The 24,433-nt window shown below is 44.7% G+C and overlaps 1 protein-coding gene across 1 annotated transcript in view; it reads right to left on the bottom strand.

Moving 5' to 3' along the window:
• Positions 1 to 2,079: 2,079 nt before the first annotated feature.
• Positions 2,080 to 24,433, bottom strand: part of LOC135993356 (ligand of Numb protein X 2-like) — a 31,217-nt gene continuing 8,863 nt past the window's right edge. The window contains exons 2-10 of the mRNA XM_065643162.1: positions 20,229 to 20,691; positions 17,383 to 17,609; positions 15,785 to 15,981; positions 14,091 to 14,459; positions 11,605 to 11,784; positions 10,331 to 10,505; positions 9,945 to 10,155; positions 5,438 to 5,596; positions 2,080 to 4,988 (exon numbers count right to left, since the gene is read on the bottom strand). Coding sequence (XP_065499234.1) covers positions 4,853 to 4,988; positions 5,438 to 5,596; positions 9,945 to 10,155; positions 10,331 to 10,505; positions 11,605 to 11,784; positions 14,091 to 14,459; positions 15,785 to 15,981; positions 17,383 to 17,609; positions 20,229 to 20,617 — 2,043 coding nt within the window. The 5' untranslated portion in view covers positions 20,618 to 20,691 and the 3' untranslated portion in view covers positions 2,080 to 4,852. The remainder of the gene's footprint in view (positions 4,989 to 5,437; positions 5,597 to 9,944; positions 10,156 to 10,330; positions 10,506 to 11,604; positions 11,785 to 14,090; positions 14,460 to 15,784; positions 15,982 to 17,382; positions 17,610 to 20,228; positions 20,692 to 24,433) is intronic.

Here is a 24,433-nt window from a genome sequence, read left to right on the forward strand (position 1 = left end):
GAGCTGCAGGGATCCCAGCGCTGAGCGAAGGGAAACGTCCTGGCTCGCTGCTGGGCCAGCCGGATGGGGCTCAGCTGCCGGCGCCTGACAGCTTTCGGGAACCTGGGGTGAACCTGCTGTGCTGTGGGCGAAATCAAACCAGAACTGGTGAGGAGGATTCAGGAGTGCTTGGTACAGCCCCCTGGAAACACACTTGTCTGCGGCGCAAGGAGAGATGTGCCCCCTCTCCTAAGTTTAGGTTTTGGGCCCAGTCAGTGCTACTTCTTCCATTTTTGCATGTGAAGGTGTACGTGGTGCCTCTGTATGGGTGATAGAGCTGTTCTGCATCCACTCCCCTTGTCTCTTGCTCAGTTTGGGGAGGTGACAGAAGCTCTTCAACCTGTAAACAGGCGCAATTAATGGTGATCCCATCCACTCTGCACCTGGGCTTAGGGGTGGTGCTGTGGGAGAGGGGACAGAGAATCCTGTACTGACGAGTCAGTGCTGCAGCTTCCTCGTGCGTTCTTGGAATGTTTTTACAGATGAACCCAAGGCCTTCACTGTTTTTAGCAGGTTTATGCTGCCAGAAGCAGCTGTGGATTTAAGGGAAATAGTTTGAAATGGTTTTGTTTTAATTAAATAAGTAGGGGTGAAATGTTTGCCTTTAATGTATTAGAGAAGTCTAACAGTGGGGCTTTGGAAATAATCTTTACTTGCATCAGGTAACTACTGCAGGTTTCATGGTTGTGTTCTCTGGGGAATACTGAATGGCAGCTAATAATTCTCAGAAAAGAGGCCACTTCTTAGGCTGGGGGCATCAGTATTTGTATTGGACTAAAGCTGGAGGTGAGAAACAGGCCTGTGTGCCACTGAGCGCAGAATGCCCCAGGGGCCGAGCACCTCACACTTGCACAAGTCTCATTACGCAAGTGCCAGCTGTGGAGAGAAGGAGTACAGTGTCTCGGGGAGCCTGGGGCAGGTCCTTTAGCTCCTGCCAGCAGGAAACACACATAGCGGTGGGGAGGAGAGAGGCTGACTTCAGTACGGCCGTGCAGCCTACAGGTAATGCCAGTGATGTCTTTCTCCCAGATGTTTTGTGCTGCCCGCACTGCAGCAGTAGAAATCCCAGCAACAGCTGACCCAGCATGAGCGCAGACATGTGATTCCTCTGGCAGCAACAGCCCCAGCGCTGCCTCGGAGTTGCTGAGCTGTGCAGCGCACTGAATCGGGGAGTTAAGCCTCATCAAATAAAGCTTTATTTATTTATTCCTTGGGTGAGCTTTTTGCTCTAGTCATTTCTGAGCCCCACATGCACTAGTGGGCTGCAGACAGGAGCAGGGGCACAACCAAGGGAAGGGCATGTAGGATTTACTGTCATTCAGGGGTTTTTTTCCCAGTCACAGTGTATTTCAGGACAGGGAGAATCACAGAATGGAAGGGACCTCGAAAGCTCATCCAGTCCAATCCCCCCGCCGGAGCAGGAACACCCAGATGAGGTTGCACAGGAAGGTGTCCAGGCAGGTTGGAATGTCTGCAGAGAAGGAGACTCCACAACTTCCCTGGGCAGCCTGGGCCAGGCTCTGGCACCCTCACCGGGAAGAAGTTTCTTCTCATATTTCAGTGGAACCTCCTGTGTTCCAGTTTGCACCCATTGCCCCTTGTCCTATCACTGGTTGTCACCCAGAAGAGCCTGGCTCCAACCTCCTGACACTCCCCCTTTCCATATTGATCCCCATGAATGAGGTCACCCCTCAGTCTCCTCTTCTCCAGCTCCAGAGCCCCAGCTCCTCAGCCTTTCCTCACACGGGAGATGCTCCACTCCCTTCAGCATCTTCATGGCTGCGCTGGACTCTCTCCAGCAGTTCCCTGTCCTGGAACTGAGGGGCCCACAACTGGACACAACATTCCAGATGCGGCCTCACCAGGGCAGAGTACCAGAAGCAATACTTCCTGCCTCACAAGATCACTTTCTTGGAGAAGTGTCTCTTGTTGAGGTGGCTTGTTCTGGTGGTTGTAGCAAATACACTGGAAGGAAAGGTTAAAAAAAACCCACATGGGACATGTTTTTCAGTCATATTACAATAATTTATAAAGGCATCAAAACAAATTCAACATCTATTAACAAGCTGATCTTGGAAACAATACTTAAATTACTAGGACATTTTCGTGAAGTTGAAGGCACCTTGAAACAAGATGGATTAATAGCAAAAATCACGCTGCCTTCTGCAGCATCCTCTTGGCTTTTTCCTACTGTACTTTCTCCGAGCGACATTTGGTGCTACCCAGTAGGAATCGCCCTCTCTCTACCTACAAAAATATTTACTGTTCCATACCAGGCACAGATTTTGCACATTGATTGGAAAGAGACAAAAATTGCTTCAGGCTTTTCTGTTCCTTTGTGTCAGACAGAGGTCGAGTGACTAGTTTTCCACAGGCACCTTTCTGACTTTGGAGTTATTTTGCTTTCAGCATTCAGTAGCAACAAGAGGAGGGAAAAAAGGTCCCAGGGCCCAGCTGGCCAGGCACTGTTCTGCTGTCAAAGTCTACAGCGGTATTTATCGACCAAACAAAGAGGCCACACCATGTGCCAGGGAAGTTTTTGTGACAGTTGGATCCAAAGTTGTTTCTGTGTAACAGGCTCTGTTAACAGGCCCTGCTCTGTGCTGCCTGAAGCCAAGAGCCAAAGAGAGTCGAGTCACTGCATATAAACACCAACGTCATCAAGCAAGGAACAATTCTGCTCTGCAGTAATTGCTAATTACGGAGTAGCCAGCCCTAAGAAAAGCACTGCTTAAGACAACGACAGGCACTTACCTGCAGCCAGTTTACTACAAGAAGGAATTAAACATTCATTCTAAGTAGCATTTTTACAGGAGAGAGAGAAACTTCTTTGATTCTGATAAGCTGAGCTGCCTCCAGAAAAGGGACAGCAGAAACAGCATAAGATGAAAGATCTCTCAGTAAAACCCGGTTTGAGAAAGATCTGACATTTCTACTGCTGATTAACAACTGCTAATAAAGGAGGGAAAATCAGTTCATGTGCAGTTTCCGGGTAGGCGCTCAGCAAATTGTCACAGGTCAAACCAACCTGCCTCGGCTTTAATTCTTTTGCTCTAAATTGTAACAATACTGTGGATTTGACCTGGAGCCAAGCTGGGCACTGTCCTGCAGGTCACTTAGTTCATGGAGTTGGTCCCATGCGGCCAAGGTGGCCAACGGCCCCTGGGGCTCGCCCTGATCCAGCGAGGTGGTCACTTGCTCCAGCTGCAACAGGGACGAGAACAGAACTGCAGGAGCTCAGTGCACGTGCCTGACACTGATGCGTCAGGTATGTCCTCCTCCCCCCGCCTTCATTCTGCATCTGATCTCTGGAAACTGGTAAAAATAAGCATCCTGGGACAGAGGCATCTTGTAACAAGCCTGTTTGCTTCATCATCTGCCTACTGTAGGAAAACTTGGTCATTTTATCAAGTCATAAAAGCAGGGAAATCGAGCTGAGGAAGGGGATGAAAATTAAACAAATTCCTTTTCTCCGGCTACTGTGACGGATGCACTTGATTCCTTAAAAAAACTAGTGGCAATTTGGTAGAGGCTCCAAAGGAGGTCAAGGCCTAAGCCGTAACCAGGCCAAGAACTTCTCTAGTCCCAGGCCGATCTCTGAAACCCCCCAGGGACACCGTGAGCATTGATGCGTATGAGCTTGGAACACCCATCATGTGATTAGCACATGAACAGCAGGTGGCTTTTCCATAACTCGTTTATCAAGGACCAAAGGTGTGGGCGCAAAGAGTCTCACGCGCACCCGGTCCATCACGTGCAATTTGACCACAAGCCAACCACTTTATTCCATAAATACGACATCCTAAGAGACCCTGCTCTGAGCTCTCCTGCCAGGCAGCTGGTGCATGGTGGTGATCGCCCCTGGAGCTGGGACACCTCTCAAGGTTCCTCCTCAAAGCCGAGATCTTTGGGAAGAGACCAACATCACACATAACTTTGTTTTATGAGAACTTGGATTCGTATCTTGGGAACTTTGAATCATTGTTATATCCTTTGTTCAATAAGAATGTTAAAGTCGCACTTATACAACATCAGTGAAACCACTTTTGCTGATACATTTGACAGTGGTTCTTTACGCAGTCTAAATTGCCCATTTGCGACAAATTGGCATATTCAGCGGGATCCTAAATTGGGACTCACAATAGCTACGTGCTGGTAGGACCTTCATTTGGGTCAACACCGCTGCACCCTGCTAACCTCACAGCTCTTCTGCTGTCAGCCCTGAGAGCTACAATTGGGTTTTTATTGTATAAACACATTCATTGGGTGTAAGTACACCTAAGAATATTAACACTGGGGTCTACAGGAACAGCTTAATTAGGTCCCCATCCTTACAGTTTTATTATTGGCTTTTAAAAGCACATATAAAATAACTCATTGTCCAAGAATGGCAGTCAGGTCAGTAGCAGAACCGCATTACACTAGCAGGGGAAATCAGACAGTCGTGCCTGTTTTAACCTGATCATAATATTGAAGGGAAAGCAGAGCTCTAAAACTGAGCAAAGCGCCTCAAAGGCGATTTGTAGAGAAACACTGGAAAAAGAGCTTTCCCTGCAACACCATCCTAAAGAGCTTTAATGAGCCCAGGAAGCCACAACAACTGTTCAGATTAACCGTTTCTTGGAATCCAACCACCAGATTTGTTGATAACCTCAGCACAGCAAAGACACGTTTTCTGCAAACAGGACCCCCAAAGTCTTCCATGGCAATTCACTGCGGAGCAGGAGTTCAGCAGTCCCTTGGTCTGTCACATCTTTAGCTTTGTGGGATGGCCAACTGGTACCTGCAAGTGTTGGGTGTTTTATTTGAGGTTTCACACAAGGCTTCCCGGCCAGGACACCACAGTCAGCGTCACTTTGTTCCGTTGTTCCTTCAGCATTGGGATTAGTTCAGAGTTGCTCATTCCTATCGCTGGCACTCCGTTTACTGCCACTATTTCATCTCCACACCTAATCAGAAGATGAGAAACATGCTTGTCAGGACTTAATTATTGTTAACACTGTGCCCTAGGACCCCCAAGGTCATCTAACCCACCCTGAGCTGAGATCATCAACTCCTTGTTGAAGCAACATTTTCACTTCAGAGTCTGAGATTCATCTCAAACATTCCCTTTCCACTTTTATCTAATTACTCCATTAAAACATTACAGCCTTTTAAAACAACTGTTAATTCCTTTTAGTTGCACCTTTATAGAGAAACCAAAACACTCATTCATGTAGAACTTGTTTTGTTACAACTTTGTAACAGCATTAACTGCACAAGTGAGTGTCTAAGAATTAGAAGTCGTTAACTTTTAGCTCGGCTTGTTAAAAGGGTAAAAGCCAGCCCCTCCATAAAACACTGACATAAATACCGATCGTGTTTCCGACACAAACACCAGGGACCTGCTCATACGTACTTGAGTTTCCTGTCTCGGAAGGCGGGAGTCCCCGGCACGATGGTTTTGATGAAGAACGGCTGGTTTCCTTTGCTCTCCTCAAAGCCTCCAACAATGCTGAAGCCCCAGCTCTCCAGGTTCCCTTTACTGAGGACAATATCCTGACAGCAGTGGAGGTGGCTGTGAAGACAGGCACGGTCAAAACCAGAGAAAGCTTGTTAAGTGTGTTTCAAAGACTGCCTGAGCAGAAATTTATGTTTTCCCTTGTGGAAAGCGCAACTAAGTACCAGTCTCATATTTATTTGGGGTTTTTTTAAGGATTTGAGGCAACCCCTTTGCAGGGCAGGCATCCTCAAATCTAGATATGCCTGTCCTCTGGAAATCTGCTTTCAGTATTGTCAGTGCTAGCTTAAGAGTCAGCAGAAAATTACCATTACCTGAAAGATTAATTAATAACTTCATGAATTCTGCTAATGAACATGCACTGTACTTGCGACAAACCCAAATTGATCACAAACAGCAGTTACACCCATGCAAATAATGAGAACGGAGCTGTGTGCTACGTGCTGGGTACAATGGAGGCATTCAGCAGCTGTGTATCACTGATGGAAAGCAAACACAGGAGGTCCAGCAGCGTTTCCTCTACTAACAAGCAAATCAGAGTGTGAAAGGTCTTTCCTGCAGGACCTACACCTGGGATCGTTGTGTACAGTTTAGTATTGGACTCCTCGGAGATCCCAGGCTGCTGGTTTTGAGCGCCAGGCACTGAGGAGCGTCCTCTCACCAAGCCTGGGGTGTTCTGCAGCGCTCGGGCTGCCTTGGAGAATGCGATACACAACTGCTAAGAGCGCTTGCTCCTCGACTTTGCAGCACAAAGACACGCGAAGCCTCTGCAAAGAGCTCGTGTACTCTGGCTCGCAGGTCACATTCGCTGGGTGAAACTGCTCCCACCGAGCTATTCCAGCAGCTAAACTTCTCCTAATAAACGGTTTTGCCCCAAGGGCTTTGTTTGAGCAGTTCGCAGATGAGTTTCAGATTTCAAAAGCCTTCTCAGTTAACTTCTCACTAGGAGAAAGATCTAATTACCTACTTTGAAACTGTAATTTACTTTTGTAGGAGTTCTTCACACATAAACACTGGAAGACCCAGCTCCAGTTTGCCGACGGTTTTCCTCTGCTGGCACCACACAAGTGTAAAACCACAGCTATGAGAAGTGTATGTGGCAGCTAGTGCAAATAAATAAATAGCCCAGGGAGCAAGAGGGGTAAGCACCAGGCCAGCACAGAATAGACATCAAAACATTTTTCTTCAAGAGTTGGAAAAGGCTGTTAGCTAGAAATCATTTTTCCATGTGAAAAAGGGTTTTTAGGAAGAGAAACATTAATTTATTATATTATGACTGTGGGAAAAGAATTTTAGGCTTCACAGAAAGGTGAAGTTTTGCTCCAGATAAACCTCAAGGCAGGAGGAAAACTGCTTTTCCACCCCCTCGGAATTATCCCTAAGCCACACTGTGCACAGTTATTGTTTTTGAGAGTCAAAGCCTTTACAGAGAAAAGATAAGTTTATCTGTAAACTTAGTATTTCTAGTATCTTTGGGATTCAGCGTGCACTGAGTTGGGATGCACATCCCCTCCAAAACAGCATTTGGAGATGGTATTTCTTACTACCAGTAGATGGGATTGATTTAACGTAATCCTATGGAGAAATCAAGTAAAGTTCATATGCTGTCTTAGGTGACATATACAGTGATGATGATAAACATTCAGCAGCAGTAAGTCCCAGCCTATGATTAACTTTGAACACTCACCCCCACCAATTAATAACAAAGCAAAGAATGGAGAAGGAGTAAGTTTACAAGGACAGCAGAGCTACCCACAGGTGTATTACAAGACCAAAAATGCAAGAAAGATACTGGCCAGCTGGTTCAGTACAGCCAGTACTAGTTGCCTGAGGTCAGACTTTCTGGAAAATATTACTACACCATCCCTCTTATGTTTGTATCTTCATTGGAAGTGTGGAGCACTGGCCGTGGTCAGAGGTGGAGGATACTCCAAGCTTACACACATTTCAGAAACAGCACATCACCAAGAGAGCAAACAGCATTTGACATAAACAGAAAACCACAGACAGGAGAATCAAGACTGGAATCAAACACCGTGGGCTCAAGTGTTGTAATGACCGAATACACTTCCCTGGCCTGGAGCGCTAACTTAACTCCAGCCTTTCAGCAGAAAAGTTCAGCTTCAAACTAGAAATACCTGGGTTTCCTCTAAGGAGGAAACGATGTTTCTGCTGGATCAGAGTATTAACTGCAAAAAGAAGCGGAGCAACCCCAAAATCACACATGCCATCAGCAATAAGCTTTAAACTTTCACGCTGTACTGCCAAATGCTCTGTAATAGCGTTCTGAGGCTACGTCTTTTTTAGCAGGGTAGCCTGGAAGGAACAGCTCGGAGTGAAACAACTGGTGCTGAGGACACAAGGTCCAGTTTGGGTACATTTCAGGGCATTTTCTGTAATCTCGTGTTGCACATGGGGTCTGTTCGTGCCAGACTGCAGTGGGCTTTCCTCTGCAGCACTCCTGGTTTAGTCCTGTTGAAAAGGAACCCTGTTTGTGCAGGTCAAGGCCTCTCTGTAACCTGAACTACAACAGCAAGTGAGGGCATCTGGGATTCTCTCTTCAATGGCACGTTCCTGAGCCAAACTAAAATGCTGCTGTAGAGGCATCCTGAACATTTCCAGGTGACCAAGGATGGTGCCATTTCAGTTCACAGATTCTCAAGCAATAATTGAAAATAATATGATTATGCAAGCCACAATGTCAAATATAAATACTTAGCTGAAAAAGGCAGATTTCTTAGTGGCTTTAGGGAAATCATTCATTCTGTGGATGACCAGCTAGTTGCTACCAGGTCTTACTGTGAGCAGGTGGAAAAATGAGTGAGGAAATAGAAGAATCACAGCAATTTTTATTACTAGAAAGAAGGAGGAAGATTATTGTCAGATTCTGAAAAGAAATAACCTTGCTTTGTGCCTCCTGACCACCCTCACAGCCACTGAAGAACAGCAAATTCAGATGTATGAATACAGGGCAGAGTAAGAAAGGAAGACCAAGGAGCAGAAAGGGCACCTGAAATCATTGCTCCTCCTCCAGCAAGGTACAGTAACAGTTAAACTAAGGGGAGTCAACATGAATACCAGCAGCAAAAGAATTTCAAGCCACATATTAAACAGCAGGTAATGTCAGGATGCTCTTGAAATGAAGGCAGGTGGCAGATGAGCAAAAAGCCTCTGTAGCAGAAAGTATGGTGAAGCTGCAAGCCACCAGACATCCAACAAATCGGAAAAGGAAGAAGGGAGAAAGCACAGCCAGGTTTTGCCGTGCTGTGCTTCCCTGCAGGAGCACCCGTGAGGAGCAAACAGCAGCCAGCATCTGAGGGTTGGTGCTGGGATTTGGGCCGTGCAGGTGCAGCTCGGGCTAGTTCATACCAGGCCTGCACAGAACAGGCTGATGCCCCGGGCGAGCGGAGGAAATTTGTAGGACACTGCTGAGTACGAGCCAAGTTACTGTCGCTCGAGACAAAAGGCACCTTCCCTGGGCTGTTTTGTTTAGCATTAGGCTGCTAAGTAACACAAGGGCAAGGTAACAGAGGCTTTGTTAGTATTTCTTTTTTCAGGTGCCTCAAGAAACAAGGCTGTAAATAATCGGAGCTTCCCACCAAAGGGTTTGGCTTTGCTTGTTCCACGTGCCTTTCCTGCACGATCCTCCTCCAGTCAGCTGGAATGAAAACAGGCTCTGCCTCTCACAGCTGAGTGCAGTTTGATGAAACTGCAAAAGTGAGCAAACCAGAGGTTCACCTCTCCAGAAGGAGACAGAAATTCAGGCTTTCAAAGTCTCAGCTGTGTCGTCTGGAACTTACCATGTTGCCGCTAAAATCTGTGCTAAGTCTACAGTCCAAAGCTTTGCAGAAGGAAAACTTAACTATCCAGAATAATTTCTGCTCTGTGCTATAGATGACACAGTTTTGACAGCCAAAACGAATTAGACTGAAATAATGCCTGCCCCTAACTGAGGTTATCAGATCAGAAACTATACAACAGCACAGGTATCTGTTGGCTTCTATTATGCGATCCAGAAAGAGCCAGAGAGTGATTTCAGTTAATGATAGTTTGACAGAGACTGTATCTGTGTTGACTAAATGTCAACTCAGTGCCTCAAATGCCAGAATCTAAACTTCTTATTTTCTGTGTCAGTTCTCTTAGAAGAAAAAATGGTTTTCAGGAACTTCTGAAATACGGTTATTGTCCAGCGGAAGCGGGGGAATGATGGGTCACACCATAAAAAGCAATGGAAGTTCCTTATGCATTCATAATACTATGATCTCATTGACAAAGAAGGCTTTCCAGTGCCTTAGCGCTAAGTGAGAATACCAGTAATGCTTCCAGGTCAACCAACAAAGCAATTATTTTTAGTGTTTAGTGAAAGTCAACTCTGTGATTGAACAGAGTCACCAAACAAACGTACCTGGGCAATCCGAGCCATGTGATCCAGAGGGGAGACCAGCTGAATCCTTGCTCCTTGATGTCCAGAGACGGCTCTGCCGAGTTCACTGAAATGATTTCCAAGGCTTTCAGTACGACTGAGTGGGAAGCAGCATTAGATTTCAGTGCTGAGACAGCTTCATAGTAGTTCAGGTGAGTCAAATCAATGCCGTTAATGCTCAAAAGTACATCTCCTGTTGATTAAGTAAGATAGGATTATTACAGACCTTTTGCTATGAAGCCCATTTCTGCCTTGGGGTCTCAGGTGGAACCCTGTTCCAGCCTCACTTTAGTGTCCAAGTCCAACTTTCATTAAAAAACCCAAACCAAAGAGTTCATAAAGGATAAAGGGTCTCAGAGCCTCCTTACCTCGCTTGATTCTGCCATCCCTGAAGAGGCATCCGATGGGCTGCACACTCGTTACATATATAGGGAGCTTGTTTTTGTTATCCCTTCCGCCTCCAATTGTTATTCCTAAAGATTCCTTTGGTTCCTTTTTTATTGCAACTGTCTTTTCATGACTTACATATCCCTGAGGTAAATCCTACAAAGGAATGACAGTACAGAATGCAGTTTTGTTAATGCAATTAACATGAGACGCCCAGATCTGGAAGAAAATAACAGAATCTTTATCTATAACAGAATCTGTATCTTTGACCCAGAACATTTCAACAATATTGCTGGGTGGAAAAGTCAGCTTCTCATTTACTTGTTCGGGGTAGAAATACTACCCCGTGTTTGCAAAGTGATACCACGACTGAGGCACTGCTCTCCTAATGATCCACGTTAATTTGCTGTAGAGAGATGCTCACCAGGGAGAACAATTTGGCACTGAGGAACAAGCTATGAATTCATTTCAAGGCCATTCATATCAAGCAATTATCCTCTCTGTGACTACTACTAAATGTTTAGGTTGCAGTGGAAGCACATGTTATAGCATATGCTATAGAAACAATATTCTAGGATTTAAATCAGAGAACCACACTCGAGCCGTTTATGACAGCTACTTACTAAACCCCAGAGGCATTTAGACACAGAAGTCTAAGCAGTTTTAACACGTTTTCTCACTCAAAAGGAAGTTCTAAACAGAGCAAATCTCTCTTGGTACAACAGGCTGGTGATTCTCCTCTTGCTCATACTGTTTCATATAATATGCAAACAAATGGCAGATGCAACACTGAAGTCACAGGAGCACTACGGTGTAATTTGTGTAGTTTGTGCTTCTGTGCCATAAAGCCCTCCAGCTCCAAAGCAAAGGCACAACTCAGTGTCATGTGCAGTACCCTGAACGTGTTGTGCTTGATGAGTGTCAAGGAGTCAGTCCCAAGCGTCTCATGGATGGTATTAGAAAATTCCCATTGCCCTTTCCAGACAAGAAAGGGTGAAATGCTGGTTCGGCATCAACAGTAGAGACATTAGAAGAAATTTCGACACATTTCTCCCTAAAAAACTCTGTTTCCCAGAAGGTGACCAATGTGCAGTTCTCCAGTACCAAAAGCCACAAACCTGCTGCTTTTCAATAGCTCAAGAAGAAATGGAGCTACTGATCCATCTTAGATGACAAATTGCCATCACAGAACAAACATAATAGATCTGCTAGACCAAGAATAACCAGCGCTTTTGCCGTTATTTACCAAACTCACCTTCTGGTAGTTAGATTTTCGTCTGTAGTGATTCTGGTCTAGTCGTCTCCGATGGTGCACAGGGCTCCCTCCGTTGCTACTGCTGCTGCTGTTATTTGATGTGATGCCATCTTCTACCGGGTCTGAGAGCTGTACACCTGGCTGCCTCAGGACCACAAAGTTCACTCTGGATTCAGTGGTCTGCCAGGAGAAACAGAGAGTGTAAATAAAATAAAAAAATAAATTAGGAATTCGGGACAGTCCCTGACATTTTGTTGGGGAGAGAAAAGGGTTGGCAGCGGTTTCTACAAAGGGTCTGAAACGGGGCTATGACACGCGAGGCGATGTTTTTGGGAAGAGCCACAGAATCCTACAGAGAAAAGAAAAAAAGCAATTAGCACATGTTAATCAGAAGGAAGAGGAGCAGAGGCAGGCTTCACTCATGCCTCCCTCACCACACAAGTGCCAAACAAAAAGGGATGATTCATTCCTCCACTTCAGTACAAATAACCAAAATAGCGTATTGTATTGTGATACAAAATGAACAGAGCTAGAATGCTAACTGGTCCACATGATGGATGACCGTGATACAAGTTGGAAGCTTTTTCTTTTACTGTAAAGAAACTTTTAAAGCTCTTTCCCTCTCAGCTTATGTACCACATCTATTGTTCAACATCTCCCACCTTTTTTTTTTTTTTTCCCCAGAGTACCTGAAGACATGACCTTTTGTCTGAGATTGCTGCCAATTAAGCACTTAACCAGCTGGATGTCTGGCCTTGGCAAAACTACAGGGAAAGTATTCGCTATTGTTACTGCTCTTCTAATTTGGTTTGTTCTTGCAGATAATTGGACAAAACCTTATTGTGAAGGACTCCAGTGGGGTGAGGCTTGTGTGCTCACTTGGGGCATTTCCTGCAGCGGATGAGAGAAGTGCAGGCGCTGCTCTCGCTTCTTGACATGGGACGTTGTTCCCCTGGTGCCACCGCACCGAATTCCCTCACCTCTGAAGAGGGACTGCATCAACTGTTTTTTTCTTTTTAAACTAGTACAGGAGAGTTTTGTCTTCTGAAACAGAATTTAAAAGCCTCTTGCCTCCAAAGTCACTTCAGATAGAGCAATTTTTTTTGCAGACAAGTTGGCACACATCCATGTCTTCATCAAATATATTGTAAACATCATGTCTTAAGGTGGGGATTTGCCATGCCCTTCAACCAGGAGTGCCAGACTATGTACAGTGCGTATGGCTGTGCATATATATGTAGCTGTAAATGGTACTTTACAACGCAGGTAGAAGGACTCTTCTGCAAATGGTTTGCAATCAAAATTAAAATATGTTTAACTGAGAATTTGAATTAGTCTTCAGGAGAACAGATAACGTATGGAAGACTGGCACAGTTTTATACAAATGTCACTTGAAAAGGAATTCGATCCCCAAACCTACTGAAGCTGGTTCTGAGACACTGGTTACTAATTTCAGTGGGATCAAGACAGAGTTCCTCCTATGGGAGTTATGTTTGCACATTACAACAGAAATACAGCAACACTTGTGGGATGCAAACAAAATTCTAAGAGGCCATAGAATGGAATCACACACATAACATTAAAAAGGAGCTTAGTGCTGGAACTCTGCTCTTCTGTTCTCCCGTTCCACTGCACTCCTCTGCTGATGACCAGGAAGAGAATGGTCTCTCCCTCACTCTGCTGACCTCAGATCCTTTCCGGAATATAAACAGTATGTGATGAGATGTATTGTGTCAGGATCTTTAGATAAAAACAGAAGCTGGAGGTCACCGCCTAGGGAAATGAAAGAATTTAAACTGATCTACATGATATCTGCTGCACATGCAGCAATCCTTAATCCTTAACCAGAATTCCTTGCCTACTACTCCTTTCACCAAAACATTTGGCATGCTGCAACAGGAGCACCCTTCTATTGCACAGGGAACAACCACCTCTCTTCTACCCATTGAGCATTTTAGAATGTTTTTAGTCTGCGGTGCCTCACATTGTTTTCTAGACTCCTTGCCCAAATGCATGTAAAATGGTGAGAGAGTACTTGAAATCAGTCAGAAGGGTTCTATTTTGTGCTGCCAGCCTATCACATCTCCCAGCAAACATCTTTAGGTTGACTGCTTGAAGCACAAGCAGCTGCCCTGGTCTCTCTTTGTTGCCGCTGCACGCATTTACTCAGGGCACACAAATATTCACTCTGCAAAAACGGCCTCCACCCCGCAGCCTTGGTTGAACTCAAGTGCCATGAGCCACTGCCTCGCTCCAGACTTGTCAGAGATGACTCACGATGGATTCCCACTCTTTGTGTTTATCTTCATTTGGAAGCAGTGCTTCCCACACATCTGCAGGGAAGTAATTTTCCCAAAGAGATATTTGAAGGACTGCAGTTTGCTCTGGTGTGTTCTGTTAGCCCCCAGGTCAGAACAGGAGCCCTGCCATCACCACAGGCAGCTGCACAGTCACTAGCCATACAACCTCACCATGTCATAAATTACCTGGATTATCTGTGCAGCAGTCTCAGGTGTTCCTTGCCTCAAATCCTGGCCGTTTATCGACAGGACTCTGTCATTCCGACTCAGCTTTCCATTTTTGGCTGCCAAACCTCCCTCTAACATGTCTAGAATAAAAATCCCTGCCTCGTCTGTCTTCCTGATCAGTTTGATTCCCAAGGGTTCGGATCGGTCTCTCTTTATTAAGGTAACGTGGATCACTTCCCGATTCATAGCAGAACTGGAATCCTGCTGTGCAGTCTTGTTGGAAAACCCCTTCTCCTGCAAGACCATGAGGTGGAGAACAGGACCTGGGTGGCGCAGGAAGGAGACAGCTTGGCAGTGAGTCACGCTGCTGATGTTGACACCATTCACCTAGAAAGACAAACAAACCAGAGTCACTAATCAGAACCTACATAATTTAGGTACTGTCCGCAGTGTGGAAAATCACAAAGTTGGAGACGGGATGTACGACTCCCTGTGCGACGCTGTGACTGAAGCAGCTGCTTCTGATGCACATTAGAGAGCAGAGCTTTCTAAAAAAGAATGCAGAAGAAAGATTAAATTAGACCATAATTGATGGTGAATAGCTGAGGATGGGGACAAGACAGGACAACTCACATAACTAACAAACCTGAAAGTGCAAAATATTAAATCATTACATCCCCCCATGGCCATGCAGAACTGCTTTCCCTTAACTTCCAGCTTTCAATACACACTTGGAGGAGAAGACTCAAATTGGAGACTACCTGTCCTCACTTTTAAGTTGAGGAGTGGTCCATAGTCTACAAGCTTCTGGAATCACCAGTCTAATCATGCTTTTACCAAGGTAACTCTGAGAAGTTACTTTTCACTTTGTCTGTTGTCACACAAGACTACGTGCAGTCTTCTTTTAGGATGTTAATAGGGCTATTAAGCAAGGGGACCTGCCCTGTTTACAGCCCAGTCAAGACTGAGACATGTACAATTCAACCGGATAAAACAGAATTTAATCTATTGGTCTCTCCAAGAAACCAGCCCAGAGACTGCATCAGCCACTTGTGCACATGGGTCCGCCTGTCCGTACCGAAGTCCACAGTCCAACAGGATAATTAGGTCTTTATGGCTTGTGAAATGATGGGGCAGCCATTGCCAGGAGGTGCTAACAGTTCCCCTGCGTGCAGGCTTCACTGCCATGCGCAAGCCGCTGTCATCCCCAGCAGCCCACTGCAATGCGGCGTGATGAATCTGGAAAGTGCATCTGGCCGTGGGTCAGCACAGTGCGAGGCTGGTGCCCTTCATTACTCACAGTACATATCTGATGCTTACTTCAAGTCGTAAGGCCGTAAACTTTGGACCTGCCCACTGAGAATATGCAGCTTAAGCAACATAGTAGAGCAAGCAATTATAGGACTTACTAACTAGAGCAGAGCAGTGGTGCTACCGGCTGAAATTTATCAGATACAAATCTTTTTGATTTATCTCAAATGGTATAAATCTCAAAAAGCCATCAAATCTGCAAGGTAAATATGACTGGAAGGAGCCTCAAAAATCTGCTTCTCAGCCCCAGCAGATACACAATGCTACTGACATACAAGTCCCATCAGTGCTTTAAAACTCTCAGCTGCAGAGATTTCCCAGTTTTTCTGAACAACTCTCCTCCCTCAGCCCTTATGCCAAGTCAAGAGAAGCAATGGGACTACCGGTGGGGTTTTACATACCTCAAGAATATGGTCCCCAGGTGCTATTCTTCCATCCGCAGCAATGACAGAATCCCGCAAGACTTCCTGAACAACGATGTTTCCTAGCGGGGTGTCTTTACCGCCAACTATCCTCATCCCCAGCTCTTCCTCCAGGTCTTCTCGGTGAATTTCAATTGTGTTCGTTTCAGCCACAAGACTAGTTCTCTGAGGAAGGTCTGATCATGGAAATGAAGCAAAAAAACCCCAACATATTAACAGAATTTTCCTTCACATAGCACCATAATATTTGTAACGCTGGCAGGTTGTGTTCAAAGTAGTGTCTGGAGGGAAAGCAGCTATCAGGAGAGGAAAGAATAGGTCAGATTAAAAACTTTAAAAGCCTGTTTCTTTACAGTTTCTCCAGAATGTTTCCCATCTTCTCTTAGCTTACGGCAAATTTAAACTCTTTCATTATTATTTCTTGAGTTTTATTAAAGGGCATTCAGTGTGTTTCGCTTAACATTTAGAGATTTATTTTTCTACTGTGACAGCTGGACTACCAGAAGCGCACACATAACAAATGCCAAATTCCATGATGCCCATTAGAAAAGGGAACTCCTGAGCTGTAATTACTGGTCTGCTGTTGCGGTGACTTCACTGCAGGCAACTTCCCTCCTCTAATTTCCGTTTCTCCTCTTTTCCCAACCCCCCGTTTTAAAACAGGAGTGATGTTTACCTATTTCACAGCATCCTGAAGACGAAGCAATGCTTCTCAGACACTTTGAAGATGAAAGTCGTTGTTAGCAAGTCATAATAAATCTACCAGCACTGCAACTCTGAGGCAGGCCCAACGCTAACGAAGCCAAGCGTGCTGCCTGTCAGGGTGAAGTGCGGTTGTCACACGGGAGAGGCACAACCTGGCCCGGGTGTACTTCTTGAAAAAGCCAACAGAGAAGTATACTGACCTGTGTATAAAACCCAACACGAGCACAGCAACTGCCAGCTCCGGCACCAGAGCACTTGGAAACTGAGACTAAGTGTGAAACAAAGGACCAAGATTTCCACGCTGCTGCCTTCTAGCAGGGGTCGAGACAAGGGGTTCTACACTGAAGTGGAGATGGTTACTTTTATCTGCAAGGCTTTAATCCAAAAACTAAGTTATGCTATAAAAACACACCTCACACCATTAGGGAGGCACTGACCACTCCAGGAAACTGACTGTATATTTAACTTAAGATTAAGAAGAAGCTGGAACACTTCCTAGTCACTAATTATTTGGCTTCTGTAAGTGCTTGAAGCACTCCATGTTCACGCTGACAGGGACTGCCTTTGTTCCTACAAATAATACTGCAAACATTCACTGCAGTCTAACAGAGATTCTCCACATCGTTTTGCACAGGCAGTTCTGTGCTTGTGAGCAGATCCCACCACACCTGATGTGCGTGAATGTGTCTCCCTTCTGCTCAAGGACAAACTGAGGAAAGAGATTACTGCAATGGCTACTAATGGCTGAATAGCATTGAGGGTATCGAAGAATGTTGGGGGATACTTGAAAAATCGAATTGTCTGAGATAATTACCTCATTTTTATATTATAAAAGTTAATTACGTAATTACATTTCTGTATCAAACTCTCACCTTCTTCAGTCTCCTCAAAAGCTGGATTAACCAGCCCAGGCTCTGCAGTCCCCAGCGACACCACAGCAGCTGCGGAGCTTTCTGCCACAAGGGATGACCCTCCGCTTGGTACCTCTGGGTCCTTGGCTGTGTTTGGCTCCACCTTGGCAGGAGGATCTTCCTTCCCTTTGGAAACGGGATTCTTTTTCCGCTGTAGTTCAGATTTGTATTTCTTGAAACCAGGACACCTAGAGAGAGATTGTCAGGGACTGTGAGAGTTTAGTCTCTGCCTGCGTGGTTAACCCAGCACATGCAGGCTCTGACTGACAAAGATATGTGAACAAGCACGTTCAATCTCTCGTCAGATGCAAAGCTCGTATCATAGATGCTAAAATTTATTCTCATTTGACCTTCAGCTTCTACTTTTATCAGCTTAAGAGCAGGCTTGTTATTATATTACTTTCAAAATTATTAAGCAAATTATTTTTAAAAGGGGAATGCAATAGGAACCAGAGTCTCCCTTGCTAAATATTTACCTGGCAAACACTCAGCGAAGAAAACAATACTTCTTAAAATATAAGCAAATACTTAGCTTGGGCCTTCTAGAGATGACTGTGAACTGTATCTTTATGCAAAGGAAGTGGCTCAAGTTTCAAGCTTAGCCTTGAATCAGGCTTTGTTTTTAACAAACCAGTAACATGCAAGAGCAGCAAGTCAGGCTTGCCTTTTGTTGTTGTTGTTGCTGAATGAGATCTGACCCTCGGACAGCATTCCACCTCCAGTCCATGCAGGTGGCAGCTCTACTTGAATCGGGGCAACTTAGAGGAGTTTATAATCCCACCGACTGCTCCCCACACAGAGGTTCAAGACGTAATTCTCCATTCAACACAATGCGCTCTGTATGGAGCGACACCACAGCCAGTCTATCTCAGCAAAACGAGTGAGGAAAAACAAGCTCTTTTATCAAGAGTACTTATAAGAAAAAGGTGTCAGGTGAGGAGGGTGATGAATGCAAAAGCATCACTTTCAGAGACATGAGTAGTATTGGGTGTTTACCAGAGTCACTTTTCAAATTAAACTTGTCTATTTACATTCTGGCTCAACAAGTCTCATGCTGGTATTACTTCCACTGGTTTATTTCTAGTCATTTATTCTCCAAGCAGTAAGATGACCCTGAAACTTAAAGACAGAAGCTGATTGACTGACTTGTGCACAGGTCCCTCTTAAGATGTCAAGGAACAAATTCATTTTGCAAAGGGCAGAGAAATCCCCCAAGAAAACAAGTTGCAAGGTGCTTATTTCCATAAGTCTCTTGCTATCAAATAATCTCACTTAAAACTAAAAAACCAGGAACACTCAAATCTCAGTGTTTTTTATCTTTTCGTTTGTTTTTTTGTTTTTCAGCCTAACTATTCTTACAGGCCAGGTGAAATAGTCTCAATTTTCAGAACACACTCCCCCCTAAGGATGATACAAAGAACTATGAAACGTATAAGAGCGTGTTTCCAGACAGGTCTCTAACATAAACATTTCGGGGTGCCTCCCTCTTCTGTGTTTAACTCCCCTGCCAAAGGGATTACCAAGTGACAGCAGTTTCCTGGTACCAGGGTAGATTTTTGGAGCAGAGAGGAAGGCTCAGCCCTGGTATGGGCCAAGGCCCCAGCGACAGAACAGCTGCACATCTGGGCAGCCCTGTCCCTGCCATCTGAGCCTTCAGCCCTGCCTGCTAACAAGAAAGCAGCACTTAGAGTTAGCTCAAGAAAAAAGGACATTATAAGCTTTCATAGATCAAGGGAAAAGCACACACAAGCATCTTCCGTCACTTCCTCTGGCTCTAACAGCTCTCAGCTTGTGGGTACCAAAGACGAGCAAGAACCGCAAGGACACATCCTTGGCTGGAACTGCAAAGGTATCCTGAGCGCGACTGCTCCCTGCACACTGCCTGACCTATTTTTACAGTATGTCATTGCCACAAACAGCTACAACACAGCTGAGGGGAAACAAGCGTGTTGCATTTCTCCTTGCCCACTGACAAAACACACAGTGCCAGTGAAGGTCTGCTTCCACCTGCAGCAGGGCTTGCACTTCGCTCCCTCTCCTGCAATCATTAACTAGGTAGGAACACGTGTTCTTCAAGCGCCATGGCGAGAGCTCTTTGTCACTTCTTTGAAAGCTACAATATTCTGCCTGCCACCAGCTCAACCAGCAGTGGAAGCACCAAAACACATCTCTGCTGACAAGAACAAGAAAAAAAGTCTCCCTTCCTCTGCTCAATGGGTGGAAAAAAAAAAAAGAAAAAGTATTTTTCATATGCTTCTCTTTCTCAGCAAAAGAATGAGGGAAGTTAATAGAACTGTAAGTAGATGATTCAGCAATGGCATAACGTGCAGCTTGAAGGGACTTACATGATTTGGATCAAAGATTTATTGTATTGCACATCTTAACTGGACCAATTAAACTGGCAACAGTGCACCATCCCTTGCTTTCAGAGTGCTGACTTTGTACCTGTCTTTCTTCTCTGCGCAAGTGAAACAAGAATAAGCATGTTTGTAATAATTTTCAGAGTCAGGTGCCCCAGATCAGAAGACACAAATTTATACACATTTGATAGATTGTGTGTCTGCGGACAACTTGCACGGCAGTGGGGGAGCACCTCACCCTGCACCTCTGCAGCACGAGCTGCCCTTCCTAACACACACATAATTATGCTGTCTTCACCCACCCACCTTTCTGGCCTCACCCTCTCTCATCTCTGGTGTCCCACCTTGCCCCAGTTTAAGTTCTGAGAATGGATCTTTCTGGTCAGAAGCACAAGAGACAGATGGCATTATACAACGTGCAATAACACAATGTAAATGGGAATGCACCTGTTCTGCAGATGAGCTTCTAGTTCACACCGCTGCATTATCTGCTGGCACTCTGCCTTGAAGGGACACAAGACAACCAGCTTATCCAAGAGGTTTCGTACTAGAAGGCTGGACTTGTGGCACTGCTGGAAAGAGAGTTTCTTCCGATCCATGGGACAGAAGTTGTACTCCTGCATGAAGTTTTCAAGGCACTTGAAACAGTACGTGTGTCCGCAGGGGGTGTCCATAGGCTGGAGCAGAGGCTGAAGGCAGATGTGGCAGATGAGTTCATCATCCACTTCATCCTGGAAGTTGTAGAGGTGATTGTCCAGCAAGAGGTGGAACTGCCCGCACTCGCAGCAGAGTTCATTGGCTTGGGACGCGTGTTCTTCTGCCAGAGGATCAGCCATGAGAGCCAGGAGCGGGCACGCTCGGCCCAGCAGCCGGGAAACGTGTCACGGAGCAGCTGTCGCACAGGGGACCTCTAAGGAAAGGGAGAGAAAGATTTCCAGCCAACTGGCCACTCTAGTTCTAGCCCATTAAAAATTAAATCGTGTTCCTGCCTTCAGTTCCCCCCCGGTATCTTCACCCTCACCTTAGGGTTCTTCCAGAGTGACCCTGGGAATGATCAACCCAGGGATCAGAGAACGCAAGGACCTCATTCAGCAAAATGTTTAAGCACATGGATAAATTGAAGCTTATATTAATATTACTTTATGCCCACCAGTGACATAGACCAGATAAAACCCAGCTAAACACAGGAACTAGAAATCTGAGACAAAAGCTGCAGGTTTTCCAGGAAAAACAACCCAGAGAGGGAAGGGAAGGATAACCAATGTAGTGATTTTTAAACAGACAACTTTCCTCTCTGGCTTTCCACATTATACCAAATAATTCGAAGATATGTTATGGTGAAACATCAGTTTGGGGACTTCTAGCTGCTTGGATTTTTGTTTCGTGTTTTGGGGAGGGATGAGGAAAAAGAAGAGGAAGAAATTTCAAAAGAAACTTAAATCTAAACCACATTTCCTTCCTTTTAAGCCCACTCCCTTCAAAAAAGTTCATTTTAACAAACAATGCATTGTTCCCCACTCATCCATGCCGAAGTTCACCCATGGAAACAAGTTTCCTATGAAAAGACTAGAGCTTCCTAAGTGGAAAAAACGTAAATAATTGTCCACATCATGGTTTGTTGTAACATTACAGAAAGGCTTGAGCTTCAGCTTCTTGCAGTCAGGGAGAATAAAATAAGGGGCAAACTGAGCTCTTTGTAGCTGCCACTCTACTGATTTTATTAATAACAGAGATGTCTCCAGGCACATCCATCTTGAATCTTGCCTATTGTAATTAAATATTAAATTCACTTCAGTTCGCTAGCAGATTACAGGCACAGAGACTAATGCAGGAAGGATTTTTTTTTAACCTCACAGTTATTTTAATGAAGTAGGAAATGTGGTACTAAATGAAGATAACACCGTATTACACAGCGGAGGGTTTTGTTGCGGTGGTGAGGTTTTTGGGGGAGATTTGGTGCATTTTTTTAAGTCTATGTAAAAAATCCCAGAGCCTTTTAAAAGAAAAAAAAAAAAACACAGAACTGTGATGAAATGGAAAAATTCTGAAAGATGACATGGAAAATATCTGAAAACAATTGCTTTGTCTGGAAGAGGTAAAAGCCTCAGCAAGAGCGAATGCAGGTCTGCACCAGTGCCCGCAGGACATGGCTGGCACGCAGCAGCTTTGGAGGAGGGCAGGCAAGAACAATGAGATAGCGAGAACGGCAAGAAAAAATTAGTCATGGGTTTCTAATAAAAATCACACATCACTCCAATTAATTGTAAAGCGTAAGTCAGCTATTTAATTAAAGGGATAACATATCACCAAGAGAATCAAGCCGTTTTAGAGGCTGATTTTTACCTAGCCATAGAAACTTGTTCGCTTCAAAAGATTAAGACGTTACTGTCACGGTTCCAGGTGGGCACCAGGCAGGAGTTGTTTGCTTCTCCTCCTGCTGTTCCTGCGCCAGAAAGCATCTTCCCCCTGAGCAAAGCACTTGGGCTGGACCTACAAACCTGGCTCTTCTGTTCGCATTTACTCCTTAACTCTTGCATGACCGACTTGGTGCGCCCCAAAAGAGAACACACGGTTCACACACAGCACCCAAGCGAATCAAAGCAGCTGTTTCCATGCAGTACCCTCTTAGAAATACCCCTGTTCTTTGGTACGTACCCCATTTGAAACACGCGTTCCTGCTGTTTGCCTTATAAAAAGTCTTTATTTGATCTTGAATGATTTTACAAGCAAAAAGGAAACATTTCGACATCAGACAATCACTGAACGTCACCTACCAATTCTAATCAATCAGCTCAGCACCAGCAGTTAAAGAAACACCATGTTTCCAAGGCAAACATCTACCCATCAGAAATACCTCTGCTTTGGGTTGTAGTACTTGCATAAAACTTTGGCAAGTGATTAAAGGAATCTACTTTCTCAGCAAAAACAAACCCCACGGTAATTTTCCTGATAAACTACTTTTATATGGGGTTTTTTTGAGATTATTTACCAAATTCATTTGCTGCTCTCTGTGTTTAAAGGTTATACAAGATGAACCCTATTTATGAGTAACTTCAAAACTCATGGAAGATAAAAGTATCACCAAGATCTTGCTGCTTTTTTCTTCCCTGTAACTCTAAGCTGTTCCACCCTCTCACTTCTAGGTCCTCGAAAACAAGGGGCGAAGATTTAATTCAAAAGCGCCAAGGTGAATTCTACTTTTACACCACTGTCCTTTCAATAAGGAAGAGACAGACACCGGGGAACCTAATCCCGACACCTCGGTGATGAGAAGCAGCCCACACCCTTCGGCAAGGCAGGAGCGGCGCGGGGAGGACAGCAGGCTCCAACACGCCTGCCGCGTGTTCCGCGGGGCCGTCAGAACACACGTGTTCTGTAAGAGGAAAATTGCAAACATCTTATTCAGCAAAGATGACTACTCCAGCACAACAAGACAGATTTTAAGTGGCTTAGAAGAGGCATCGTTTCAACATAACAGGCACGGTTCCCCTCAGCCTAGTTTGAAACAGATGAGTTTCAAGAGTCTGTCCAGAGTGCCCAGGATTCCAGCTTTAGGGGGGAAGTTGGATATATACTCAATCTTTTGCAGTTTCCAGCAAATTTTGGTTATTTGTTCTAACCTCTGAAGGTCAAACCAACCCCAACAACCCCCCTTGTTCTTGTGTTGCTCTTTTTGTTGGACCATTCCACCTCTCCGGCTTCCTTCCAAAATGCCACCTTAAGTGGCACATTCCCTTGAGCCTCACACATAGTGTGATGGAATCATAAAATCATGTGCACAATGCACATAGTATGAGGGAATCAGAAAATAAGGATCTACCTTGGTCCCGAGTTACTACTTGCTGGCTACATGAAAATGTTAAAGCCCAAAATATACACATGTTGCTGTTCTAAGGGACTCTGCTGTTCTAAAATATAATGCAAGGAGTGCCTCTGGAGTCTCAATTATTTAGAATGTAATACACCTATTCCTATATATGACAAAGGACTGAAAGAAAAACCAGCAGAAATCTCTTTATATTTCCGTGTTTCTTACACTGTGTGGTGCAAAATAAAATATTTCTTTGGGATCACCTTTATCTTTACTGTATTTTTTTTTAATCACTGTTGGCTCTTTTTTTTAAAGTATGATTTCTTGTACTGTAACACTGACTCAAAGAATAGACTTTTTTTTTAAAAAAAGGAAGACTTATCAGGTTGTCTAATCTATTTTCCTGACAATATTAACACATTGTCTGTTCTTGTTTTAACTCTGCTGGGGCACAGATGTACACCCCTCTGCACATCTACAACGCTGGTAACAGCTCTAGTAGGGAGGATGCCAGAACCACCCAACGGTGAACCACCCAGCACCATTCCTCATGGACAAAGTCCATTCAGTTCTCCAAAGCACCTCGGACTTGTAAACACCACTGATGAGATACTCTACAGCTTTACTAGATAATTATGCTTTTTAAAAATTTTTTTTTTAATAAATCTTTCCAACACGGTGCCTTCACTTGAGCTACAGGCACCGAAAAGGAACTGTGTCTGAGGCACCTGGCTGCCAACCTTATCATCTGAAGCCTCAGCATTTCCAAGTGCACCTCGTGCTCCTTGTTTTTAGGGCATTTCACTCTGACGTTGTTAGTGGGGAGTACAAATCAGGGCAC

The sequence above is a fragment of the Caloenas nicobarica genome, chromosome 12 (assembly GCF_036013445.1).
Source record: "Caloenas nicobarica isolate bCalNic1 chromosome 12, bCalNic1.hap1, whole genome shotgun sequence".
In the NCBI taxonomy this organism is placed as follows: domain Eukaryota; kingdom Metazoa; phylum Chordata; class Aves; order Columbiformes; family Columbidae; genus Caloenas; species Caloenas nicobarica.